This window comes from Saimiri boliviensis, chromosome 15, assembly GCF_048565385.1.
Source record: "Saimiri boliviensis isolate mSaiBol1 chromosome 15, mSaiBol1.pri, whole genome shotgun sequence".
Classification (NCBI taxonomy): Eukaryota; Metazoa; Chordata; class Mammalia; order Primates; family Cebidae; genus Saimiri; species Saimiri boliviensis.
Genome location: NC_133463.1, coordinates 78,629,387 through 78,651,166, shown reverse-complemented (window position 1 = coordinate 78,651,166; position 21,780 = coordinate 78,629,387). Strand labels below are relative to the sequence as shown.

Below are 21,780 nucleotides of genomic sequence, written 5' to 3'. Positions count from 1 at the left end.
TAGTAAAACCATGTTATAAGGGGATTCAACTAAAAGTGGCTCCATGGTTGAACCCCAAGAACTCTGTCACAGCAAGAAGCCGGGGTAGTTTTCTTTATTCTTTTCTACTTCAGTCAGTTCCTTAAAACTCTGTGGACCTGTTAGGCATTCTCTACTTAGGTGAGTTTTTTTTTTGTTTTGTTTTGTTTTTAAGATTTCTTCTCAGTACTTATTTCAGTTCCCAAAGTGATTTTCAGCACAAAGTCAGCTGGTACTCAACAGTGAATTTGCCCTGATAATAATAGTCATGGCACTTCAGTGTGGATGAAGCTACTACAATGGAAAAATAAACAAAGGAAGCAGAAAAGAAGGGCTTTTAACTGGTTCTAACCTATTTCAGCTCATTCACACTAATTACTGCTCATTTTCAGACATAAACATTCTCAGTTAAATGCTGCTTTCAAAAGAGACATATCCTCCTGTCCACCTGCCTCTTTTACCAACCCACAAGTGTCATTATGACCTGCGGAGTCAAGAGCATTTACATTGTTTTATTATCTTTCATTTTACAGGTATTAATAGTAATAGCTAACATTTACTGAGAGCTTATTTTCTAGGCCAACTTATACAGACTCTACCTCTAAGTTCTTTGCATTTGTTTTCTCATGTAATATTCCCAACACTCAAGAAATTGTAGCTCAAAAGGATCAGTATTTTGCTCAAAGTCATGTTCATTGATTTATATGCTTAGTAAACATGTCAAAGCAGACAACATAATTACAGGAACCCAAAGAAAATACAAATTGGGCTTCAAAATTAAAAACTTTTGTTCATGGAAGTATATTATCAAGAAAGTAAAAGATAACCCACAGAATAGGAGAAAATATTTACAGAACATTTTTCTGATAAGAGTCTGATATCCATAATATATAAAGAACTCAGCAATAGTCCAGATGTGCTGGCTCACACCTATAAACCTAACAATTTAGGAAACCGAGGTAGGAGGATCACTTGAGCCCAGGAGTTCAAGACCAGCCTGGGCAACACAGGGAGACTCTGTCTCTACAAAAAAAATTTTTTAATTACCCAACTACCTGGGAGGCCAAGGTGAGAGGATTGCCTGAGCCCAGGAGATCAAGGCTGTAGTGAGCTATAGCGACACCACTGCACTCTAGCCTGGGCAATAGTACAAGACTCTTTATATTAAAAAAATTACACACACACACACACACACACACACACACACACACGGCAACAGTACAAGACTCTTTATATTAAAAAAATTATACACACACACACACACACACACACAAACACATGAAAAGGTGCTCAACATCATTAGTCATTGTACATAAGTACAAATCAAAACCTCAGTGAAATAGCACTTCGTATCCATAGGGATTGTTGTAATTAAAAAAAAAAAAAAATCTTGGTGGGGATGTGGAAAGATTGCAAACTATGCATTGCCAGTAGGAATGTAAATGATGCAACTTCTTTGGAAAACAGTTTGAGAACTTCTCAGAAAGTTAAAGATAAAATTAGCATATCATCCAGCAGTTCCACTCCTAGTTGTATACCAAAAAGAACAGAAAGCAGGTATTTAAACAAACACTGGTACATGAATGTTTATAGCATTATTTACAACAGCCAAAACACGGAAACACCCAAATATTCATCAGCTGATAAAAGATTAAACAAAATGTGGTATATCAAAATGGAGCATAGTTCAACCACAATGCTGAATGTGAATGAAATACTGATACATGTTACAATGTGGGTGAGCATTTAAAACAATGCTAAGTGAAAGAAGCCAGACACGAAAGATTGCATGTGTTCACTAACCCAGCAGCTCTCTAAAAACCTTAATTTAGAGGATTTTAAAGAGGTCTTATTACATAGGCATGATTGATTACGTCATTGGCTGTTGGTGATGGGTCCAATCTCCAGCCTCTCTGGTCTTCCCAGAGGTGGGAGAAGAGGTGGGGCTGGAAGTTCTGCACCTAGTTGCCTAGTTGATTCTGTAATGAGACTAAAAAGGGATTCCATTAATTGTGTATAATAGGGAGGTAACTGGTAAAGACTAAATAAATACTCAGTAACATGTTAGCTGCCATTACTCTTACTTATCTTCTGAAGATCTCATTATTTTACAGTAATTTATAGAAAAAATGGCTAAAAGATAAATGAAATGTCCCAGAGGTAATTTTCCCTTCTATTTGGAAGATTTATGTGTTATATGTAGTGATAGGTAATCAGAACTCACATGCTTCACTTTCCAGTTAACAACACTTTTATGTGTAGTAGCTCATCTGATGCTCCTTGAAACTAGAAAATGTTTACATTTGGGGATGAGCATGCTGTTATTCAGACAGGGTAAATAACCTTCCCAGGGTTACCACATATAGTAAGGTTTAGAGCCAAAATACAAAATACAATATAGTTTTGACTCCTAAGCCCTTGCTTTTTTATTTATTTATTTATTTATTTATTTATTTTTGAGATAGAATCTCACTCTGTCACCCAATGCTGGAGTGCAGTGGTACGATCACAGTTCACTGCAGCCTCAGCCTCCTGGGCGCAAGCAGTCCTCCCACCCCAGCCTCCCCAGTAACTGGGACTACAGGCATGTACCATAACACCCGGCTAATTTTTGTATTTTTTGTAGAGACAGGGCTTCAACCATGTTGTCCAAGCTGGTCTCAAACTCCTGGCTCAAGCAATCCTCCTGCCTCGGCCTCCCAAAGTGCTAGGATTACAGGCATGAGCCACGTGTACAGTAGCCCTTGCACATCCACTGAACTACGACCAGCTAAAACAGAAGAGAGAAAAGAACAGAGAAGCCATTGCCCTCTGTGAAATGTTGTGCAGGTGCCCACCTGTGATGGCTATCTGTCTACCTTGTCCACAGCTGGAACTATGACCCTCAAGGAGGAGAAAATGAAGCACAGAGGGACAGTGCAGATGACAGCATGTCACTCTTAGCTTTGTGTCACTGATACATTGCTAATGACCGCCGTGGCGGTTTTGTTCTTCTCCTGCGACTCGTCCTCCTTTCCTGCTCTATTTCTTATCAAAACTGGAACTTGGCCCTATAATGACTTTGTGCAAGGGATTCACCTCCTAATTGTTCATCCCAGACAAAATGTTGATTCTTTAATTTTGTTTTAAAGAGTAATACATTATATTCTTCAGAAACAAAATTAGAAACTCAAGTTAAGGAAAAATAACAAAAACCTATAATCTTCTCACTTAGGTGATTAACTAGATTCACATATCTGGCTTTTTTTGTTTACAAAAATGGAATCATGCTACAGATTAAAGCAATCATTATATTGATTTTTCTTAGTCTCTGGGTATGTAATAGTCTGAATAATTGAAGCTGAAGGAAAGTAAATTTGTTTGGAGTCTTTCTTCAGCCTTGTAGTTAACAGGAATTTTCACTTTTATCAATGTCATTTCAAACTAAAACAGTTCCCTCTTTCTCCCTAAAGCTGTTCAAATACTTGCTTATTCTTTTTTTTTTTTTTGAGACAGAGTCTTGCTTTCATTGCCAGGCACCAGGCTGGAGTGCAGTGGCGCGATCTCGGCTCACTGCAGCCTCCTCCTCCTGGGTTCAAGCAGTTCTCCAGCCTCAGCCTCCTGAGTAGATGGGACTACAGGCACACACCACCATGCCCAGCTAATTTTTTTGTATTTTTAGTGGAGATGGGGTTTCACCACGTTGGCCAGGATGGTCTCAATCTCTTGATCTCGTGTTCTGCCCGCCTCGGCCTCCCAAAGTGCTGGGATTACAGGCATGAATCACAGCGCCTGGCCTGCTTATTCTTTGTGGTGTTGTCCAGTAGAACTTTCTGCTATGGTGGAAATGTTCATATTATTTACCATCTGCATGGTACCCACTGGCCACACGTGGCTATTAAGCACTTGAAATATGGCTTGTGTGACTTCAGGAGCAGAATTTTTTATTTAATTTTTAACAGCTTCATGTGACTAGTGGCTACCATATTGGAAAACACAGCATTCTCATTGAAACTCACCTTTAAAAAAAAAACTGGGGAGATATTTAATTCATGTTCTATTCTTTTCTTAAAATTTTTATTTCAATAGTTTCTGGGATACAAGTGGTTTTTGGTTGCATGGATAAATTCTTCAGTGGTGATTTCTGAGATCTTGGTGCCCCTGTCTCCCAAGCAAAACTCACATATTTTTAAGCATAATGATTAAATTCCCTTTATGTTGAAAGTGAAAATGAAATACCTTTTCAAAAATATCAGCAAGGAATCTGTATCCCTCTGCAAAGGAAATAACTCCTTATATGATAAAGTTATGCAGCTCCATAACTTTATCATTTTCTGGGAAGGGAATTTTCTGGAAGGAAATCATTTTCTGGGCACATGCTAACTGCCCCACACTTTGCTGGCTGATTTCATATGTCCTATCTGTATTGTTTGCCCATTTACACGTATTTTTTGCCCATTTACACTTGAGCAAACTGAAGCCAAGATAAATTAAATGACTTTCCAGAACACAGTTTTCTAGTCATTATCATCTAACCCCAGAGCAATTGCTTTTTTGGTTGTAAGAAGTCCTGACAACATCCATCTTAAATTTAAATGCTCTACCTTCAAAGCTTTGCTCCAGAAATTAAATGTAGTATCGGAGACCAAAACTGATTTCGCTGTGATTACCTTTGTACCCATACAAAGCCATTGCTCAGTGAAGCCAATGCTTTGACTATCAAGTCTAGAGAATACTGCTTATGGGGAAGCAACTGAGCTGAGTCTTGATAAAAGGGAATTTGGCATGCACGTTGATGGGGTTTGGCTCTGTGTCCCCACCGAAATCTTCTGTTGAATTGTAATCTCCATGGGTTAAGCGTGGGACCAGCTGGAGGTAACTGAGTCATAGGGGCGGTTTTCCCCATGCTGTTCTCTTGAAAATGAGTGAGTCTCACAAGATCTGATGATTATATAAGTGTCTGGCATTTCCCCTGCTGGCATTCATTCTTTCTCCTGCCACCCTGTGAAAAGGTGCCTTCTGCCATGATTGTAAGTTTCCTGAGGCCTCCCCAGCCATGTGGAACTGTGAGTCAATTAAACCTCTTTTCTTTATAAATTACCCAGTCTCAGGTGTTTCTTCATAGCAGTGTGAGAACGGACTACTACGCAGGTATAGACGGGAAGGGCATTCCAGGCAGAGGGAGTAGCATATGCAGAGGCTGAGGTGGGGGAAGATGGGTTGAAAAGGAAAAAGCAACTAGAAATAACCGTAGCATGGCTAGACCTTGGAGTTTTTAAGGGAAAATGGTAGGAGATAAAACTTAGAAACTATTCAAGGGTCAGAACATAAACTTTTAAGATTCGTACTGAGAAGTTTAACTTGCATCGCTATAGGCAGTGCTGAAAAACCAAATGCTAGAAAATGAGAGTTTAGGCCAGATGTGGTGGTGGCTCACACCTGTAATGTCAGCACTCTAGGAGGCCAAGGAGGGCAGATTACTTGAGTCCAGGAGTTCAAGACAGCCTGGGAAACATGGCAAAACCTCATCTTTACAAAAAATATAAAAATTTAGCGAGGCATGATGGGGTGTACCTGTAGTCCCAGCTACTCAGAAGGCTGAGGTGGAAGGATCACTTGACCCCAGAAAGTCGAGGCTGCAGTGAGCCACTGCACTCCAGTGTGGGTGACAGAGTGAGACCCTGTCCGAGAGAGAGAGAGAGAGAGAGAGAGAGAGAGAGAAAGAGATTGATTTACTGTGTTCATGTGTTTTTCCATTAAATGGTTAACCAAAAGCCCCCCCCCCCGCCCCCCCATCCCCTTCCCCCCCCATCTCTACTGAAAACATGATGAAAATTAGCCTGGTGTGGTAGCTAGTCCCAGAGGTTTCAGTGAGCCAAGATTGTGCCACTATACTCCAGCCTAGGTGACAGAGTAAGACTCCATCTCAAAAAAAAAAAAAAAAAAGATACAGCTTAAAATGTCTTGATATTGCTTCATTTAGTCTCCTTTGTGTTGGGTCCACTGTGATAGGGACTTGAGACAGTCCTCATGCTCCAGTTCCTCATTGTGGGGAGACAGCAAAACAGATAGTACCTTGAGAAATAATTTGCTGTGGGGGCATGGTTAGAGAAGCTTCCAATAGGGCAGAGAAAATTCTAAACACCAGTTTCCTGAGGTATATTGTGTATTTCTCTAAACTGGTATCAGAGACTGGGTTCCTGAGTGGAAGTGTGCCACATGAGACAAGAAATCCCTTCGCTTCTGGTAAAGAGCATGGATCAGAATCTGGCAGAACTGATCTGAATTCCACTAGCTCTGCTGCTTACTAGTTGCAGCTTGACCAAGTTTTATACATACTCTGTACTTCAGTTTTACAAATGGAGATGAGAGTCAAGTGCTTTAATTTATTAGGGTTGTGTACATGAAATCACTGTGTAAAGCAGGCATCCCCAAACTACAGCCCGCATGCGGCCCCCTGAGGCCATTTATCCGGCCCCCCGCCGCACTTCAGGAAGGGGCACCTCTTTCATTGGTGGTCAGTGAGAGGAGCACAGTATGTGGCGGCCCTCCAACGGTCTGAGGGACAATGAACTGGCCCCCTGTGTAAAAAGTTTGGGGACGCCTGGTGTAAAGTGTTTGTATTGCTGGGCATGCGATAAATGCTCCACAGATACTAATTCTTGTTATTTCTCAGGTGAACTAGTGCAACCATATGTTGTAGGATAAAGCTTTCCAAACCCATTGGTGTTATTGCTTTGAAATCTTGTGTTTCAAATATATGTTGGAACACAGGGATCTTTGAGGAACTGAATGAACTTTGACTCTTCCTTTGCTTTTATCTGTAGTTCTGTCATATTTCTTATAGTGTCTAGATTGACCTCATGATATTCCACTGGTTAATGCGTCTTTCTCTCTCTTTCAAATTCAAATGTGATACAACTGGGAAGAACTGTTCTGTGTATAATGGACATGCACATTATGAAATCACTGTTTTGGGACTGCAACTGTAATTTCCAGTCTCCTTGCGGTATCTTCTATCAAATGTCAACTGGTAGCCGTAATTTGTTCATTGGTAAATCTTTATAAAATACTGTAATTAGTTTTATAACTGTCTTGTATAGATAAATGCAATGAGTATATATGTCTATACAAGACAGTTTTACACACACACACACACACACACAGATCTGTGTATTTTCAGATTTTACAGGTTATTCTAGTTTTTTTCTTTTTTTGTTTCCACGTAAGGAAACAAAAATTCTTTCTTTTTTATACTGGTGGTAAATCTCCTATTTTTTTTTTTTTAATTGTAGTTTCTTTCAAGATGGCTTGAAAACAGCTGACAAGTTGAAACAGTACATTGAAAAACTGGCTGCTGATTTATATAATGTAAGTTCTTTGTAAAATACATGCAATTTAACTTGCTCTCATGGATAAATATCACTGAATTTGAAACCTGTATTAGAAAGATGTTAAAAGCAGAAAAGATTAAATGATACTTCTGTACAAACCTAGGGCAGATAACCCTTCAAGTTTAAGTCAGAGGAGTCATCAATGGTGAACTACTCCAGAGTGCCTTCTGGGGCCATGAGAGGAGCAGGGAAGAGAGTAGCCATCAGTTCCAGATGGCTCTGCACTTACGATTCAGTTAGCGTCACATTTGATGTTCCCTGGTCAGCAGTTGCAGAAAGAACGTATGATTGTGGAAGGTTAAAAATTAAGTGACTCTCTGAATAGGCAGGTTTATAGTGTTTTTGTTTGTTTGGGTTTTGTTTTGTTTTTTCCAGACCAAGTCTCACTTTGTCACCCAGGCTAGTCTGCAGTGGTGCCATCTCGGCTCACTGCAATCTCCGCCTTCTGGCCTCAAGGGATTCTCATGCCATAGCCTCCCAAGTAGCTGGAACTACAAGTACCCACCACCACTCCCAGCTAATTTTTTTGCATTTTTAGTAGAGACAAGGTTTTACTGTGTTGCCCAGACTGTTCTTGAACTCCTGAGCTCAAGTGATCCACCTGCCTTGACCTCCCAAAGTGCTGGGATTACGAGCATGAGCCACTGTGCCTTTCGTTTATAGATTTTTTTTGTATGTTTTATATTATCTCTCTTTTTTTAGTGTCTAGGTCTAAATGCATATTTTAGAAATGGTAAAGTTGTTGCCCAGAAATCATTTGGTGGTAAATAAAAGCATATATATTTATGAGTATGAGTAAATACCACTAAAGTTTTAGAATTACAACTAATGCCTTATATTCTTATGTAACTTTAAAAATACATAGCTGTGTATTTTTTCTGATTTTTTTTTTTTTTTTTTTTTTTTTTTTTTTTTTAGTAGTTAACATGATTCAGGTTACAGTTAAGTCCCAAGCGGTTAAAAAAAAAAGGCAGCACCAATCCCTTGACCCCATTTCATGCTATGTAAACTTTCATGTATGCATTGGTCATTCTTAGGATTCTTTTCTGGACTGTTGAATCACATCATGGTATTTCCATTACCACCCTTTGGAAAACCAGAAGCAAATAATCTCAATGATATTTCTTAAACTGTTTAGTACTTCAGAGTTAATTGTCTAGCTTAGATATGTTCTTTAATAAGAATGCATGTTGCATTATTCACTAATTTCAAAGCCCACTGGTACTTTTATAAGATGAGAAATCTGATATCAAAAATGCGATAGTGTAAAGGACTTTTATAAGAAAACCAACTATATTATAGAGTTGTTTGATGAGTGATATTTTTGAATAAATTAAAGTATAAATGGTAAGTAATAGTCGTAATTTTTTTTCATAGATAAAACAGACCCAGGATGAAGAAAAGAAACAGCTAACTGCTCTCCGAGACTTAATAAAATCCTCTCTTCAACTTGATCAGAAAGAAGTAAGTGGTTTACATGTTTACAAAAAGGCTAACAATGTAAGTAAGGCTGCTTTTGTGACACTTGTGTTTCCTGATCTGCAAGACAGACACAGTGATATCTTACATAATATACAAGTAGGTACTTACCATAAGCCCCATGTAGAGACTGTATTTTAGTTCCTTTTCCTTCCTTACAGGAAAGATGTTCTGGGTATCTAATTCCATGCCTGAATTTCTTTTTTCTTTTTTCTTTATTTTTTTGAGGCAGGGTCTCACTCTGTCACCCAGGCTAGGGTGCAGTGGCGCAATTACAGCTCATTGTAGCCTTGACCTAAAGCAGTTCTTCAACCTCAGCCTCCCAGGTGGCTGAGACTCCAGGCACATGCCACCACGCCTGGATAATTTTTGTATTTTTTGTAGAAATGTTGCCCTGGCTGGTCTTGAACTCCTGGACTCAAGCAATCTTCCCACCTCAGCCTCCCAAAGTTCTGGTATTACAGACATGAGCCACTGCACCCAGCCCCATGACTATAGATTTTCTATCCTAGTTTTGAAGACATGCTTTTCAGAAGTGTATGCTGAAACATAGTCAGTACATTCTACAACTGTCCTCTTTAGACCACCTGTCTTTCTGGGCAGCCAAAGGGGGCATGTCTCATTTGCCAGGGAAATACTTTGATGCAGAATCCTATAGAAGCTTTCCCCTGCAATTAGGGAGGTGAGATGGTCCTTGGATATTGAAAGAGTATAGAATGCATGGTAGAGGCTGGATGAATGCAGTACATATCCTTAATTATAAATGTTACTTGTTCAAACATTTCATTAACACCTACTGTGTGCAAGGCACAGTTCTAGGTCTTAAGCTTTAGTCCCTTCCATCCAGGAGTTAATTAACTAGTCATCCATGTGAACATGAAATTACTATGTTTTAAATTTAAGAGCAGTGGCTCACACCTGTAATTCAAACATTTCGGGAGGCCAAGATGGGAGGATCACTTGAACCCAGGAATTTGAGATTATCCTAGGCAACAAAATGAAACCCTATCTCTACAAAAAAACTTTGAAAAATTAGCCATGCTAATCTATCTATCTATCTTTCTTTCTCTTTCTTTCTTTCTTTCTTTCTTTCTTTCTTTCTCTCTTTCTTTCTCTTTCTCTTTCTTTCTTTCTTTCCTTCTTTCTTTCTTTCTTCTTTCTTTAAAAAAAAAAAAAGCATATCCCTATCACCCCATTTTGCATGAGTTCCCTTAACCCTGTGTACACTCTAGAAAAAGTCCTTTCTTTAAACTTTTCAATAAGCCTGGGCCATTGTTTCCCAGTAGCACCCTGACTACAACAACTGCTAATCTCCATTTCACTTTGGGCCATATACATCCTACTCAATGCAATCTGTGTCAAAATACCAATGACATTCTTTACAGAAGTAGAAAAAAAATCTTAAAATTTGTGTGGAACCACAAAAGACCCTGAATAGCCAAAGCAATCCAGAGCATAAAGAACAAAGCAGGGGCATCATGCAACCTGATTTCAAAGTACAGTTGACCCTTGAACAACACAAGTTTGAACTGTTCAGGTCCATTTATATCTGAATTTTCTTCTTCTGCTGTGCCCTGTAAGACAGCAAGACCAGCTATTCTGATTTTTCTTCCTTTTCGTCTCCTTACTCAATGCAAATACAACAAGAATACTTTTATGATCATCCGGTTTCACTTAAGGAATAGTAACTATATTTTGTCTTTCTTATGAATCTTAATATTTTCTTTAAAAAAAAAACAAAAAGAAAAGAAAAGAAAAATTAGCCATGCGTAATGGTATGTGCCTGTAGTCTCAGCTACTAGGGAAGCTGAGGTGGAAGAATCCCTTGAGCCCAGGAAGTGGAGGCTGCAGTAAGCCATGTTTCTGCCACTGTACTCCAGCCTGGGCAATGGAGCAAGACCCTGCCACAGCTAACCAAACAAACGAACAAAAATCATTAAGAGCAGTGTTTAATAATAACAACATGAAATACAGCTTTTTTTTTGGAGACAGAGTCTCTCTCTGTTTCTCAGGCTAGAATGTAAGTGGTGCAGTCTCGGCTCACTGCAACATCTACCTCCTGGGTTCAAGTGATTCTCCTGACTCAGCCTTCCGAGTAGCTGGGACTACAGGCATGCACCACCATGCCCAGCTAATGTTTGTATTTTTAGTAGAGATGGGGTTTCACCATGTTGGCCAGGATGGTCTCAATCTCTTGACCTTGTGATCCACCTGCCTCAGCCTCCCAAAGTGCTGGGATTACAAGCATGAGCCACTGTACCCAGCCAAAATACAGCATTTTTTATAGTCAGTTTTTAAAGACTATCACCCAACAATAGCAAACTCACTTATTTTAAATTCCAAATTTTCTGAAAGGGGTTTATGAGTCTAAAACAAAGCAACTCTCCTAAAACATAGGAAGCCCTGCACTAGTGACAGTAATCTTTTAAAGCAACCTGAAGGTTTTTTTCTTTATTGAGTCAATATAAGCCTCTACTTTTCTGGTTCTCCAAATCTAGTTTCTGTATATGCATTGGGGATTGGTCAAGTGAGAGAAGCAGTGTAACACTAGGCATCTGCTATCCTGTGGAGTAGGCAGAGTGGCCAGGAACATCTGTGTGCACTAAGGCAGTTTCTGCATTCATGTCATTCAGAGTCTCAGGCAGTGACTGCACCTGTGGCTTGAGACCTCTGACTGTGATTTACAAGAACTTCTGAGTATGAGACCCCCAGTGGACTTCAGACTGAAACACAGATATGCCATGCCCTTTGAAGGTGCTCATATATAAATCCTAGGAGAAATGTGGTTCCTTTGAATAACTTCTCAGTGTAAGAGCATTAAAAAGACCCAAGTAGAAGGGAAGAGCAGGTAGTAGATTTCAATCTTGGAATAAAATTATGAGATGTTTTTGGGTTGTGGTTTTGGGGTTTTTTTACTTACTGGTATGTACTTAACCACTTGTGCTTACCTTTGTTTTGTTACACAGTATTACCTCTTTCCTACATATGGAAGCTTTCTTGAAAAATAAAAGGGAGGACTATTATAGCCCCTTTTGGTTTTGCATGGAGAATTACATATCCTGCTCATGCTAGCTAAAGAACAAAGTTGCATATAAGCCAAAGGAGTGTGTACATGATGAAATGCACATGATTTAACTCCACCCTAGATTAATAAATGAGTTTTCATTAGTACCTTGTCCAGAGAGTTTCACAAGAAATAAATTGATCTTTCACAACATGTCTATTCCTTTCTCATGCTGTTTATCATCACTCGTTGGAGAATATGTTTAGAAGGTAATGATTTTTCATGACTTAAATTAAATGTGAGAGGAGACTATCCACAGAGAGTTCTAACCATGGTACTACTATTTGAAGAGTGTCAAATAATATTAAAGATTAACTGAGGAATCAAAAACACCCAACATACCATTTCACCGACTGACTCCCACCAGGTTCTAACTCAGCTCCATTAAAGGAAGCTCCAAGAATTAGTTGTAAATAGATCCCTGGAATTTTGGTAAACTCTTTTTTTTTTTTTTTTCCTATCCTTAAGTTTGTATTGTCTTAGCAAAGAAATGTTCTATGAAATTCTATTAAGCTTTTGGTAATATGCTAACCTACAAAAGAACTATTTGCTACATAACTATTTTTAGATTCGAACATGGGTTTTTGTTTAGTTGGTTGGTTGGGGTTTTTTTTTTTGAGACGGAGTCTCACTTTGTTGCCCAGACTGTAGTGCAGTGGTGCAAATCTCGCTTACTGCAGCCTCTGCCTCCCAGGTTCAAGTGATTGTCGTGCCTCAGCCTCCCGAGTAGCTGGGACTACAGGCATGCATCACTATGCCTGGCTAATTTTTTGTGTTTTTGGTAGAGATGGAGTTTTACCGTGTTAAACTAGGCTGGTCTCGAACTACTGACCTCAAGTGATCTACCCACCTCAGCCTCCCGAAGTGCCGAGATTACGGGCATGAGCTACCATGCCTGGCCTGAAAGAATTTTAAATGGTGATAAGTCATATTTAGGATATACCAAATTATTCCAAAAATTTTACCTTTTTTGTTTGGGTTCACTGATGGATCCTCTTAAAAATCACATCACATATGGTTGGCAGATTTGACAGATTCTGTTTCTGAATTACTCATGTCACAGTATCTGTCATGTAGCCTGGTACCAGAAAACTATTCAAATACTTAGAAAAATGAAACAGATATAGGTGATAGGGAGGAAGGCAGCACATTACACTGCCATGTGTGCACCTATGCAACAATCTTGCATGTTCTTCACATGTACCCCAAAACCTAAAATGCAATTTTAAAAAATTGAAAAAAATTTAAAAAATGAAACAGAAGGAATCTTTTGCCCACTCCACTCATACCTTACATTAGAAATTTTAGGCTTCTCTAGTAGAGGTTTAGTTTTAAATTGGATACCACAAACATTTATAACCTCATTAAATCAATGAGTATGTATGCTTGCACTTTGAAAAGATTTGAGACTCTGCCTCTTAATAATACATTTTATACATTAATAAGGTTTTCAAATAAGAAAGTAATTAGTCTGTACTGCTAATAGAGAATAGGAAATTAAACTAAAAAGATTTTAAGTTCATTGTTTATGTTTTATATTTTGACCAAATGAGTTTTTCTCTTTCCTGAATACATAGTTAATTTCTAGTATGCTATCAAAGGATTCAGAACCTATTCGATTCCTTCAGTTTGTGTCAGTTTTTAAATTGTTATTAATGTTAATAAGTCTCCACTATCTACTTTCTCAAAAAAGAAAACCTTTTTTTGTTTATCTAGAGTGCCCTGCTTAGCAACCTGAATGGCCATCATTTCTCACAGTGCACAAGGAATAATTGGTGTGACTTTATTAAGCCATTAAACTCATCAATAGTTAATTTAGGGTTGTTGATACTAAACTTCTGAAACATACTGCCTCCTTTCTGCTTAGTTTAATGAGATCAAAGCCTGACGTTTAGCCACGGTATTCACCTTTAAAAGCATATTAATTTGATGTAAAGCAAGACCCAGTCAATCTAAGAGTTTGTTATTTAGAATTTAAGGTTTACTTAAGCTAGTAATAAATATGTAAGAAATGTATTAGTGGTAAATTTAAAAAATATAATTGTTTTTATAAGTTGTTAGCATCGGAATCCTTGTTTAAAAAAAGGTATTTTTATTTTTTTAACTTAGTATTTTATTTTAAAGGTTAGCAAAGGTTAAGATTAGACATATATAGTTGCTTGTTTTTGATAGAGTGTGTGTTTTTGTTTCCTGCCACATGTGGGAGCCATTCTCTGAGGTGGGAAAGGCGTGAAAGGCTTGAGAGAGATCTGTCACAGGCCTTTGCCAGCTCCAATATAATACATGTGGCAGTGGTAGGCTCATTTGAAAACTTAGCAATGTACCAAAAAGAAAATTACCACGAGAGTTATATAGTTTAAAAGCATTCAGACAGACCTAGGAATAACATGGGCAGATGAAGAGAAGTCTAGTTCAGTGACAAGGGTTCTGAGGAAGAGGGCTGTGAGTGAGCGCCAATATACAGGAAGATTTTAGATTTTGTTTTTAATGTTTCTGGGATATACAGATAGGGCGGAGATCCCTGACTCCAAATTCATAATTGAGTAATTTTCATGCAATTTGGTTGGATTAAAGCAGAAAGCCCTGTGGATTTCATTAATCCCTGCCTCTTGTTTTGTCCCATGCCTCAGTTCCCTGCAACCTCATCTATCTTTCTTTATTAGGATTATGAACACACTGCTTCCTCCCTAAAAAAAAAAAAAAAAAAAAAAAAAAAAAAAAAAAATGCCTGCTACTACTATTGTTACTAGGGACTGTTGCTGGAGATATTGATAGGGGAAGGTTGCTCTTCTTGCTTGCCTGATATTTAGTACAGTCCCTCAGTCCTACTTCCATTTAGAAAGTGTGAAAATCTCTATTAAGAAGGACTTAGTGAGCCACATTACTATGGAATTCAAGGCTATAGGCCCTGATTAAAAGTCAACATTTAGATCGGGCATGGTGGCTCACACCTGTAAACTCAACACTTTGGAAGACCAGAGCAGGAGAATTTCTTGTGTCCAGGAGTTCAAGACCAGCCTGAAATCCCATCCCTACAAAAAAGCAAAAATTACCCCAACATGGTAGCACACACCTGTAGTCCCAGCTACTCAGAAGGCTGAGGTGGGACAGTCATTTTAGCTTGAGAGATTGAGGCTGCAGAGAGCTGTGATCACACTATTGCATTCAGCCTAGTAAACAGAGCAATACCTGGCCTCCAAAAAAAATGTGCGCGCACACACACACACACACACACACACGCACATTTTTAAATAGAAAATACTTAGGGAGAATTTTGCAAGAAAATCCTAGATTCAAGTCAATGCCCCACCTCTCCCAAATGATTAATATCATCCAATTAAATGTTTCATATGGAGGGAATCTGGCCAGTTATAAACAGAGAAATTATTCAGAAAGAAAATGACTCAAGTTTGTAAGCTTTTTAAAGTGAGTCAGCTTGCCTGATTAAGTGTACAGTAAGCTCCCAGTTATCTACCCAAGAGAGCGGGACAGTGATATGGTGAGAGTTGAGCATCTACCTCAAAGCCAAGGCTTATATTGTATACTCAGGGTCCTTAATACCTGGCTTTTCGGAGGTATTCAGTAACAAACTATAGAAGTGATCCCTGAAAGTATAGTCTACACAAAATCTGTCATGTGTAGAACAGCCTTACAAAGATACATTGTCCTAGAGATTTTCCTTTGTAATTTGCATCACCAAACATACATTACTTGGCCCAAAAAGATCCCGAATGTCGGAAAGAAGCCATCCTGGCCTTAAAGGTATTTTGTGTATAAGTCAGTAAACAGTCTGTGGTTGGTTTAGCTTACCTTGACACCGTCACATTTCAGGTGTTGTTTATGAACTGGATATATTTGAGTTTTTTCCCTTGGGAAAAAAAATAGTCCTGCTGCAATTTGTGGCTGTTATTAGATTTTATGAATAATTGGTTTGGGGTTTCACTGAGGTATATTGATTCCCTATACTTACATATTTGAGGTTTGTCAACCATTTTATTTTGGTAAAATATTTGTGTACCTCATGTTCTTCTATTTAGCCATGTTTCTGTTCTCATGCAATGTGACCTGAAATAAAACCGGATAAATAAAAACATTTATTGTCCTATCACCCAAAGTTTATCATGAATCTAAAGATATATGTTGTCTAGTATTATCTTTAGAATGATGTTTTCTGTGTACATAATATAAAATGCTTAAATTATGGGTGATATGATTTTCAATGAAATTAACTATATTTTCAAATGTTCTACCTTTTTTCTCTGTTGCTTTTGCCCTTCCTGATCGAAGTCTAGGAGAGTAAGTCAATACTTTTTATGAGAATATATTGTCCTACTTGTATGTCTAAAGACCGTGTTCTCATTCGGCAGTTCAACGTTGTTGATTTTATTTCTTACATTTTCATAATGTAATGACTGTTTCTAGTCATGTAGTCCTTAGAAAAAGTAGCACTCAGTGGAGTGCTAATAATAAATCAACCTTTTTGCATCTGTTTTGTTGGTTTGGCCCTTGTTACCCTCCACAACGTACACTTTTCACTGCCTTAGAATTGTCTTAATTGAAGGCCGGGCGCGGTGGCTCAAGCCTGTAATCCTAGCACTTTGGGAGGCCGAGGCGGGTGGATCACGAGGTCAAGAGATCGAGACCATCCTGGTCAACATGGTGAAACCCCGTCTCTACTGAAAATACAAAAAATTAGCTGGGCATGGTGGTGCGTGCCTGTAATCCCAGCTACTCAGGAGGCTGAGACAGGAGAATTGCCTGAACCCAGGAGGCAGAGGTTGCGGTGAGCTGAGATCGCGCCATTGCACTCTAGCCTGGGTAACAAGAGCGAAACTCCGTCTCAAAAAAAAAAAAAAGAATTGTCTTAATTGAAAAGTATGGTTTATAGGTATATTTTACAGAGCACTAACTACAAAACAAGAAACATAATAATTGTTAAAACCTCACTTAGAAGGTTGCCCTTTTATTTGGGGTGTTTTAGCAGAATGTGTAAAGGGAGAAAAGATACAGCCTAAGGGAAGAACATACTCAGGTTGCATGGACTTGATTTTGTGGTCCACTTCACTTTTTCCAGTCCCTCCTATGGTTGCCTCTGCTGCTGGTATAAACTGGTTTCAGTCTAGTAGTCTGTCTACCAGTGAACTGTGCTTAGTTGAATTCAGTTCAGAGTAGAGCTGGGTTTTGAACAAGAAATCAGAGATCCAACCCAGCTCTGCTTCGGACTTGCTTTGTGACTCTGGCAAGTATTTAGCTGCCCATTTTCCTCCTCTAAAATAAAGGCAAGGACCTGGCAGCTCTTAAAGTTCCATAATTCCCTTAGACCCAGACTAGTGGTAAAGGCTCAGTGGCAGAATAGAATCAAGGATGTGAGAATTGTCTCCAATTTTTGTTTAACCTGTAGTTTTTCTTTCCTAGGATTCGCAGAGCCGACAAGGAGGATACAGCATGCATCAGCTCCAGGGTAATAAGGAATATGGCAGTGAAAAGAAGGGATACCTGCTAAAGAAAAGTGATGGGTATGTATGAGCCCAGCCCAGTGTCTCAGCATGTGATTAACCTAGGAAATTTTTCCAGCCTCTCATATAGGGAAACACACTTAAAAGTTTTATAATATACTAGCTGCAGACCTTTAGCACACTGGTTTTGTTCAGGTAAGTCTGTAATTTAACCTGCTTTCTTTAGAAGAAGTGGTAATTGCTCTGTGGCCCCTAAATGGCATCTCTGACTTGTAACATGCAGCTACTGAGCTCTAAGGCAGCTACTGAGTAGCACATGCAGCAGGCATGTGCTGACCTCATACCTACCCACCTCTCCACTTTTACTCACTGCAGTTTTCTCTGCCTGGTTGCCCACCGGGCCACCCAACCTTGGGGGTCACCCTTGACTCCTCTTTTGCCTGTTGTATTATAGCTAATCTGTCAAAAGCCCCTCCATTTCTAACTCTAAAAGTAGTATACTTCTTGCCATCCACACGGTCCCGGCTCTAGGGTGAGCTGCTGCCGTCTCTCCTGGACTGTTCAGCAGCCTCCTAACTGTTCTCCTTTCTTCACTCATTCTTCTTTTTCTGCAGTTCATCTTCACACAACACTTAGAATGGTTTTTTTAAAAATCATAAAGCACATGATGTCATTCCCCTGCTGAAAATACTCCAGTGGCTTCCCTTTACAAATAGCATCTCAACCCAGCCTTTCCTGTCCTGCCTCATCTTGTTCCATTTTCTCCCCAGGATTCTGCCACATGAGCCTTCTTTTCTGTTGCTTAAACAAATGATTCTGCTTCACAGTAAGTGCATAAGTAGAATCTTGATTATTCCCTTTAATAATTGTCTTTTTGGAGGGAGAGGATAAGACCTTGCCCCGTCTTTCAGGCTCGAGTACAGTGGCACCATTGAAGCTCACTGCACCTCCACTGCTGGGCACAAGTGATGCTGCCACCTCAGCCTCCTAAGTACCTGGGACTACAGGCGCATGCTACGCCACCGTGCCTGGCTATTTTTATTTTTTATTTTATTTATTTACTTATTTTTGAGACAGAGTCTCTGTCGTCCAGGCTGGAGCAGTGGCGCGATCTTGGCTAACTGCAACCTCCGCCTCCTGGCTTCAAGCTATTCTCCTGTCTCAGCCTCCTGAGTAGCTGGGATTACAGACGCCTGCCACTATGCCCAGCTAATTGTTTGTATTTTTGGTAGAGACAGAGTTTCACCGTGTTGGCCATGCTGGTCCCAAACTCCTGACCTCAGGTGATCCACCCTCCTCAGCCTCCCAAAGTGTGGGATTACAGGTGTGAGCCACTGTGCCTGGCCGCAGCTAACTTTTCCCAGGCTGGTCAGGAACTCGTTGGCTCAAGTGATACTCCTGCTCAGCCTCCCAAAGTGCTGGGATTATAAGCATGAGCCACTGCACCTGGGAACAATCAGTCGAGAACATTTCATTACCTGCAGATAGACCCTCCTTAGGAGGCTGCTGAACAGTCCAGGAGAGATGGCAGCAGCTTACCCTAGAGCCGGGACCTTGTGGATGGCAAGAAGTATACTACTTTTAGAGTTAGAAATGGAAGGGCTTTTGCCAGATTAGCTATGATACAACAGGCAAAAGAGGAGTCAAGGGTGACCCCCAAGGTTGAGTGGCCCGGTGGGCAACCAGGCAGAGAAAACCAGTGAATAAAAGCAGAGAGGTGGGTGGGTATGAAGCTGAGGTGGGCGGATAACAAGGTCAGGCCTCCCAAAGTGCTGGGATTACAGGTGTGAGCCACCGTGCCTGGACCAATTTTTTTTTTTTTTTTTTTTTTTAATATATACAGGATCTCGCTATATTGCCCAAGCTGGTCTTGAACACCTGGCCTCAAGAAATTCTCCCACCTTGGCCCTCCAAAGTGTTAAGATTACAGGCATGACTCACTGTGTCTGGCCTGGCCTGTTACCATTGTTTTTTTTTTTTTTTTTTTTTTTAAAAGAAACCTCCTTGTTGTCTGATTACTTGTGGATATGTGCTGCTTGTCTTAATCTGAGACATGTACATTTTTTGTTTTAATTTGTTTGTTAAAATTATGGATATTTCTCTTCTAAATTTTTGAGGTCACTGACTGTTTTGCTTATTATTCTACTTACGCATTCAACAGAGATACTTTGAGTCCTACTGTATGTCTAGGACCCACTTTTCTAGGCCCTGGGAATATAGCATTGAAAAAAGAAAATCTGGCCCTGATAGAGCTGACATTCTAAGGAAGGAAAGAGACAAAAAATAGTAAATATGTGTTAGATCAGATGGTAATTAGTGCTATGAAAAGAGTTAAAGCAAGAGATGCAGGTGGTGTGGGAGATGGGAGTGGTTCTTGCTATCGTTACAGGTGGTTAGGGAATACTTTATTGAGTTGATGTTTGAGCAAAGGAAGTGAGAAAATCTACACAGATACCTGGAAGAAGAGGGAATAGTCGGGAGCATGCGTCTCATGGTGACACATACCTGGGAGTTCAGTGTAGCTAGAGTAGTGAGCAAGGAGAGTATCATAGGAGATAAAGTCATAGGGATGGGGAACCACTCAGTGAGATGGAGAGTCATTAGAGGGTTTTGAGCCAGAAGAGTGACATAATCCGACATATTTTGGAAGGTTCTCTCTGACTACCAAGTGAAGCACAGTCATGGAGGGTGAAAGCACAGAAACAAGGAGAACAGTTAGAGGGCTGCTTTGGAAACCTAGATGGGAGCTGATGGTGAGGCCAGGGGAACAGCAGAAGAAGGGTAAGAAGTGGTCAATTGTGGTTAATGGAGGTAGGGCCAACGGGACTTGCTGATACGGGGTGTAAAGAAAGAAAAGCAGCATCTGGCTCATTGTAGAATCACTTAGCTCAATCCTGCTGTGAAAGTAAAAGGAGAAAAGAAATACCAACTAACAAAATCAGAGCTTTAAACTGAGCTCTAGAATAGTGGCCAAATGCTGGTCTAAACCACATGAGATCAAGTGTACATAAATTGGAAATTCCATAGTTTATCTTGCTGGAAAGCCTCAAGCTCAGCTCCTTGTTCTTCCCTTACCATCTGTGGTATCAACATCTCTTGGAAACATGGTCACCTGTTGTTCTGCCATCAAGTGGAAAATTAATATTGTGTTCCATTATGAGCAACTGTGTACTATTATGTATCTATTGAGGCGAAAGTATAAAAGTAATTTTTTAACACTACTCACTTGAAATCACAATGACCTTGAAATTAGAATTGCCTATTTCTAAGTGATGTGGTTAAAATCTGAATATCCAAGGAAGATCAACAAAGTCTTTTCATAAGTGTTGCTTAGTTCAAACCCTAAAGTGTTCAAGTAAATTATCATCTTGTGAGCACCTGTGTATGCCTGCCACACGCCCAGGCACCCTCTCACTCATCTCATTTGACACGTTTTGCACAGAGGTTAAATAACTTGACTAAGATCATATGGACAGTAAGTATGAACACCCAAATTTGAACCTGTGTCTTCTGACTTCATGCCAGGGTATCTCCCCTTTGTTTTTCAGAGGGGCCGCTGCTGCTGTTGATCACCCTTGGGATATGCACGACATAAACTAGCACAAGTTCTCCCCCTTGATTTCTTCATTCTTTTGGTCTCTTCCTTCATGTACTCATTCCCCACACATTGATGAAATACTCTAGTGTGTAAGGCAGCCTGTTAGATGCTGGAGGTAAACATAAATGAGATATGGTTCTTACCCTCACCTTGAATGCAGTCTGTTGGGAAGAGATACAGAAGGAGCTGTTGTATCATAGAATTGGAAAGGAAGTCAGGCAGTTCCATCTCTTAATAATCACACAGATAGCAAAGATGAGTACTAATAACCGGGAGTTGCTTGTGATTGCTTCTGTGAAAGAGTAAAAAGTTGAAACACTTATACATGGAAGCAGACTCATTTGCAAACAATGACCGCTGATAGGTCCTGTGACTTTTCTATGAAGTATTATTTGCATCAGTAATTTTTGACCCTAGTTTTAGAATGTTCTTTATCACTTAAAGGATTATTATACAATTTGAAAAATGATTTAAAATTTTAAATAATAATGTTTTAAAACATTATGGACCAGAGGCAATTATTGGGAGGCAAAGGAGCAATTGCTTTATTATATTTTCTCATTATATGTACGAAGGTGGGCATTATTGTCTTAGTAATACAGAAAAGGAAACTGAGTCTCCAGGAGGTCGAATAACATGAGCAAAGTCACATAGCTAGAGATTGGTCTGGGATCGAAGCTCAAGTGATCTAGCATCAAAGTTGGAACTTACCTATTTATACGAGACTGTTTTCTAATAGAATTTTTTTTTCCTGGAATTGTAAGAGTCCAGCGTGGCATAATCCGTAATTGT

The 21,780-nt window shown here is 39.5% G+C and overlaps 1 protein-coding gene, 1 non-coding gene and 1 pseudogene across 7 annotated transcripts in view; 1 reads left to right on the top strand and 2 right to left on the bottom strand.

The window, feature by feature from the left end:
• ASAP1 (ArfGAP with SH3 domain, ankyrin repeat and PH domain 1) overlaps positions 1-21,780 on the top strand; it is a 417,488-nt gene that overhangs the window by 285,420 nt on the left and 110,288 nt on the right. For all 6 annotated transcript variants that reach the window (XM_074387136.1, XM_074387137.1, XM_074387138.1 and 3 more), the window contains 3 exons: positions 7,293-7,368; positions 8,769-8,855; positions 17,350-17,450. In XM_074387136.1, coding sequence (XP_074243237.1) covers positions 7,293-7,368; positions 8,769-8,855; positions 17,350-17,450 — 264 coding nt within the window. The remainder of the gene's footprint in view (positions 1-7,292; positions 7,369-8,768; positions 8,856-17,349; positions 17,451-21,780) is intronic.
• Positions 14,130-14,280, bottom strand: LOC120362437 (small nucleolar RNA SNORA12). Its single transcript, XR_005578344.1, has one exon. It is a non-coding gene; the product is annotated as a small nucleolar RNA SNORA12 (small nucleolar RNA).
• Positions 15,451-15,555, bottom strand: LOC120362487 (small nucleolar RNA U3; annotated as a pseudogene).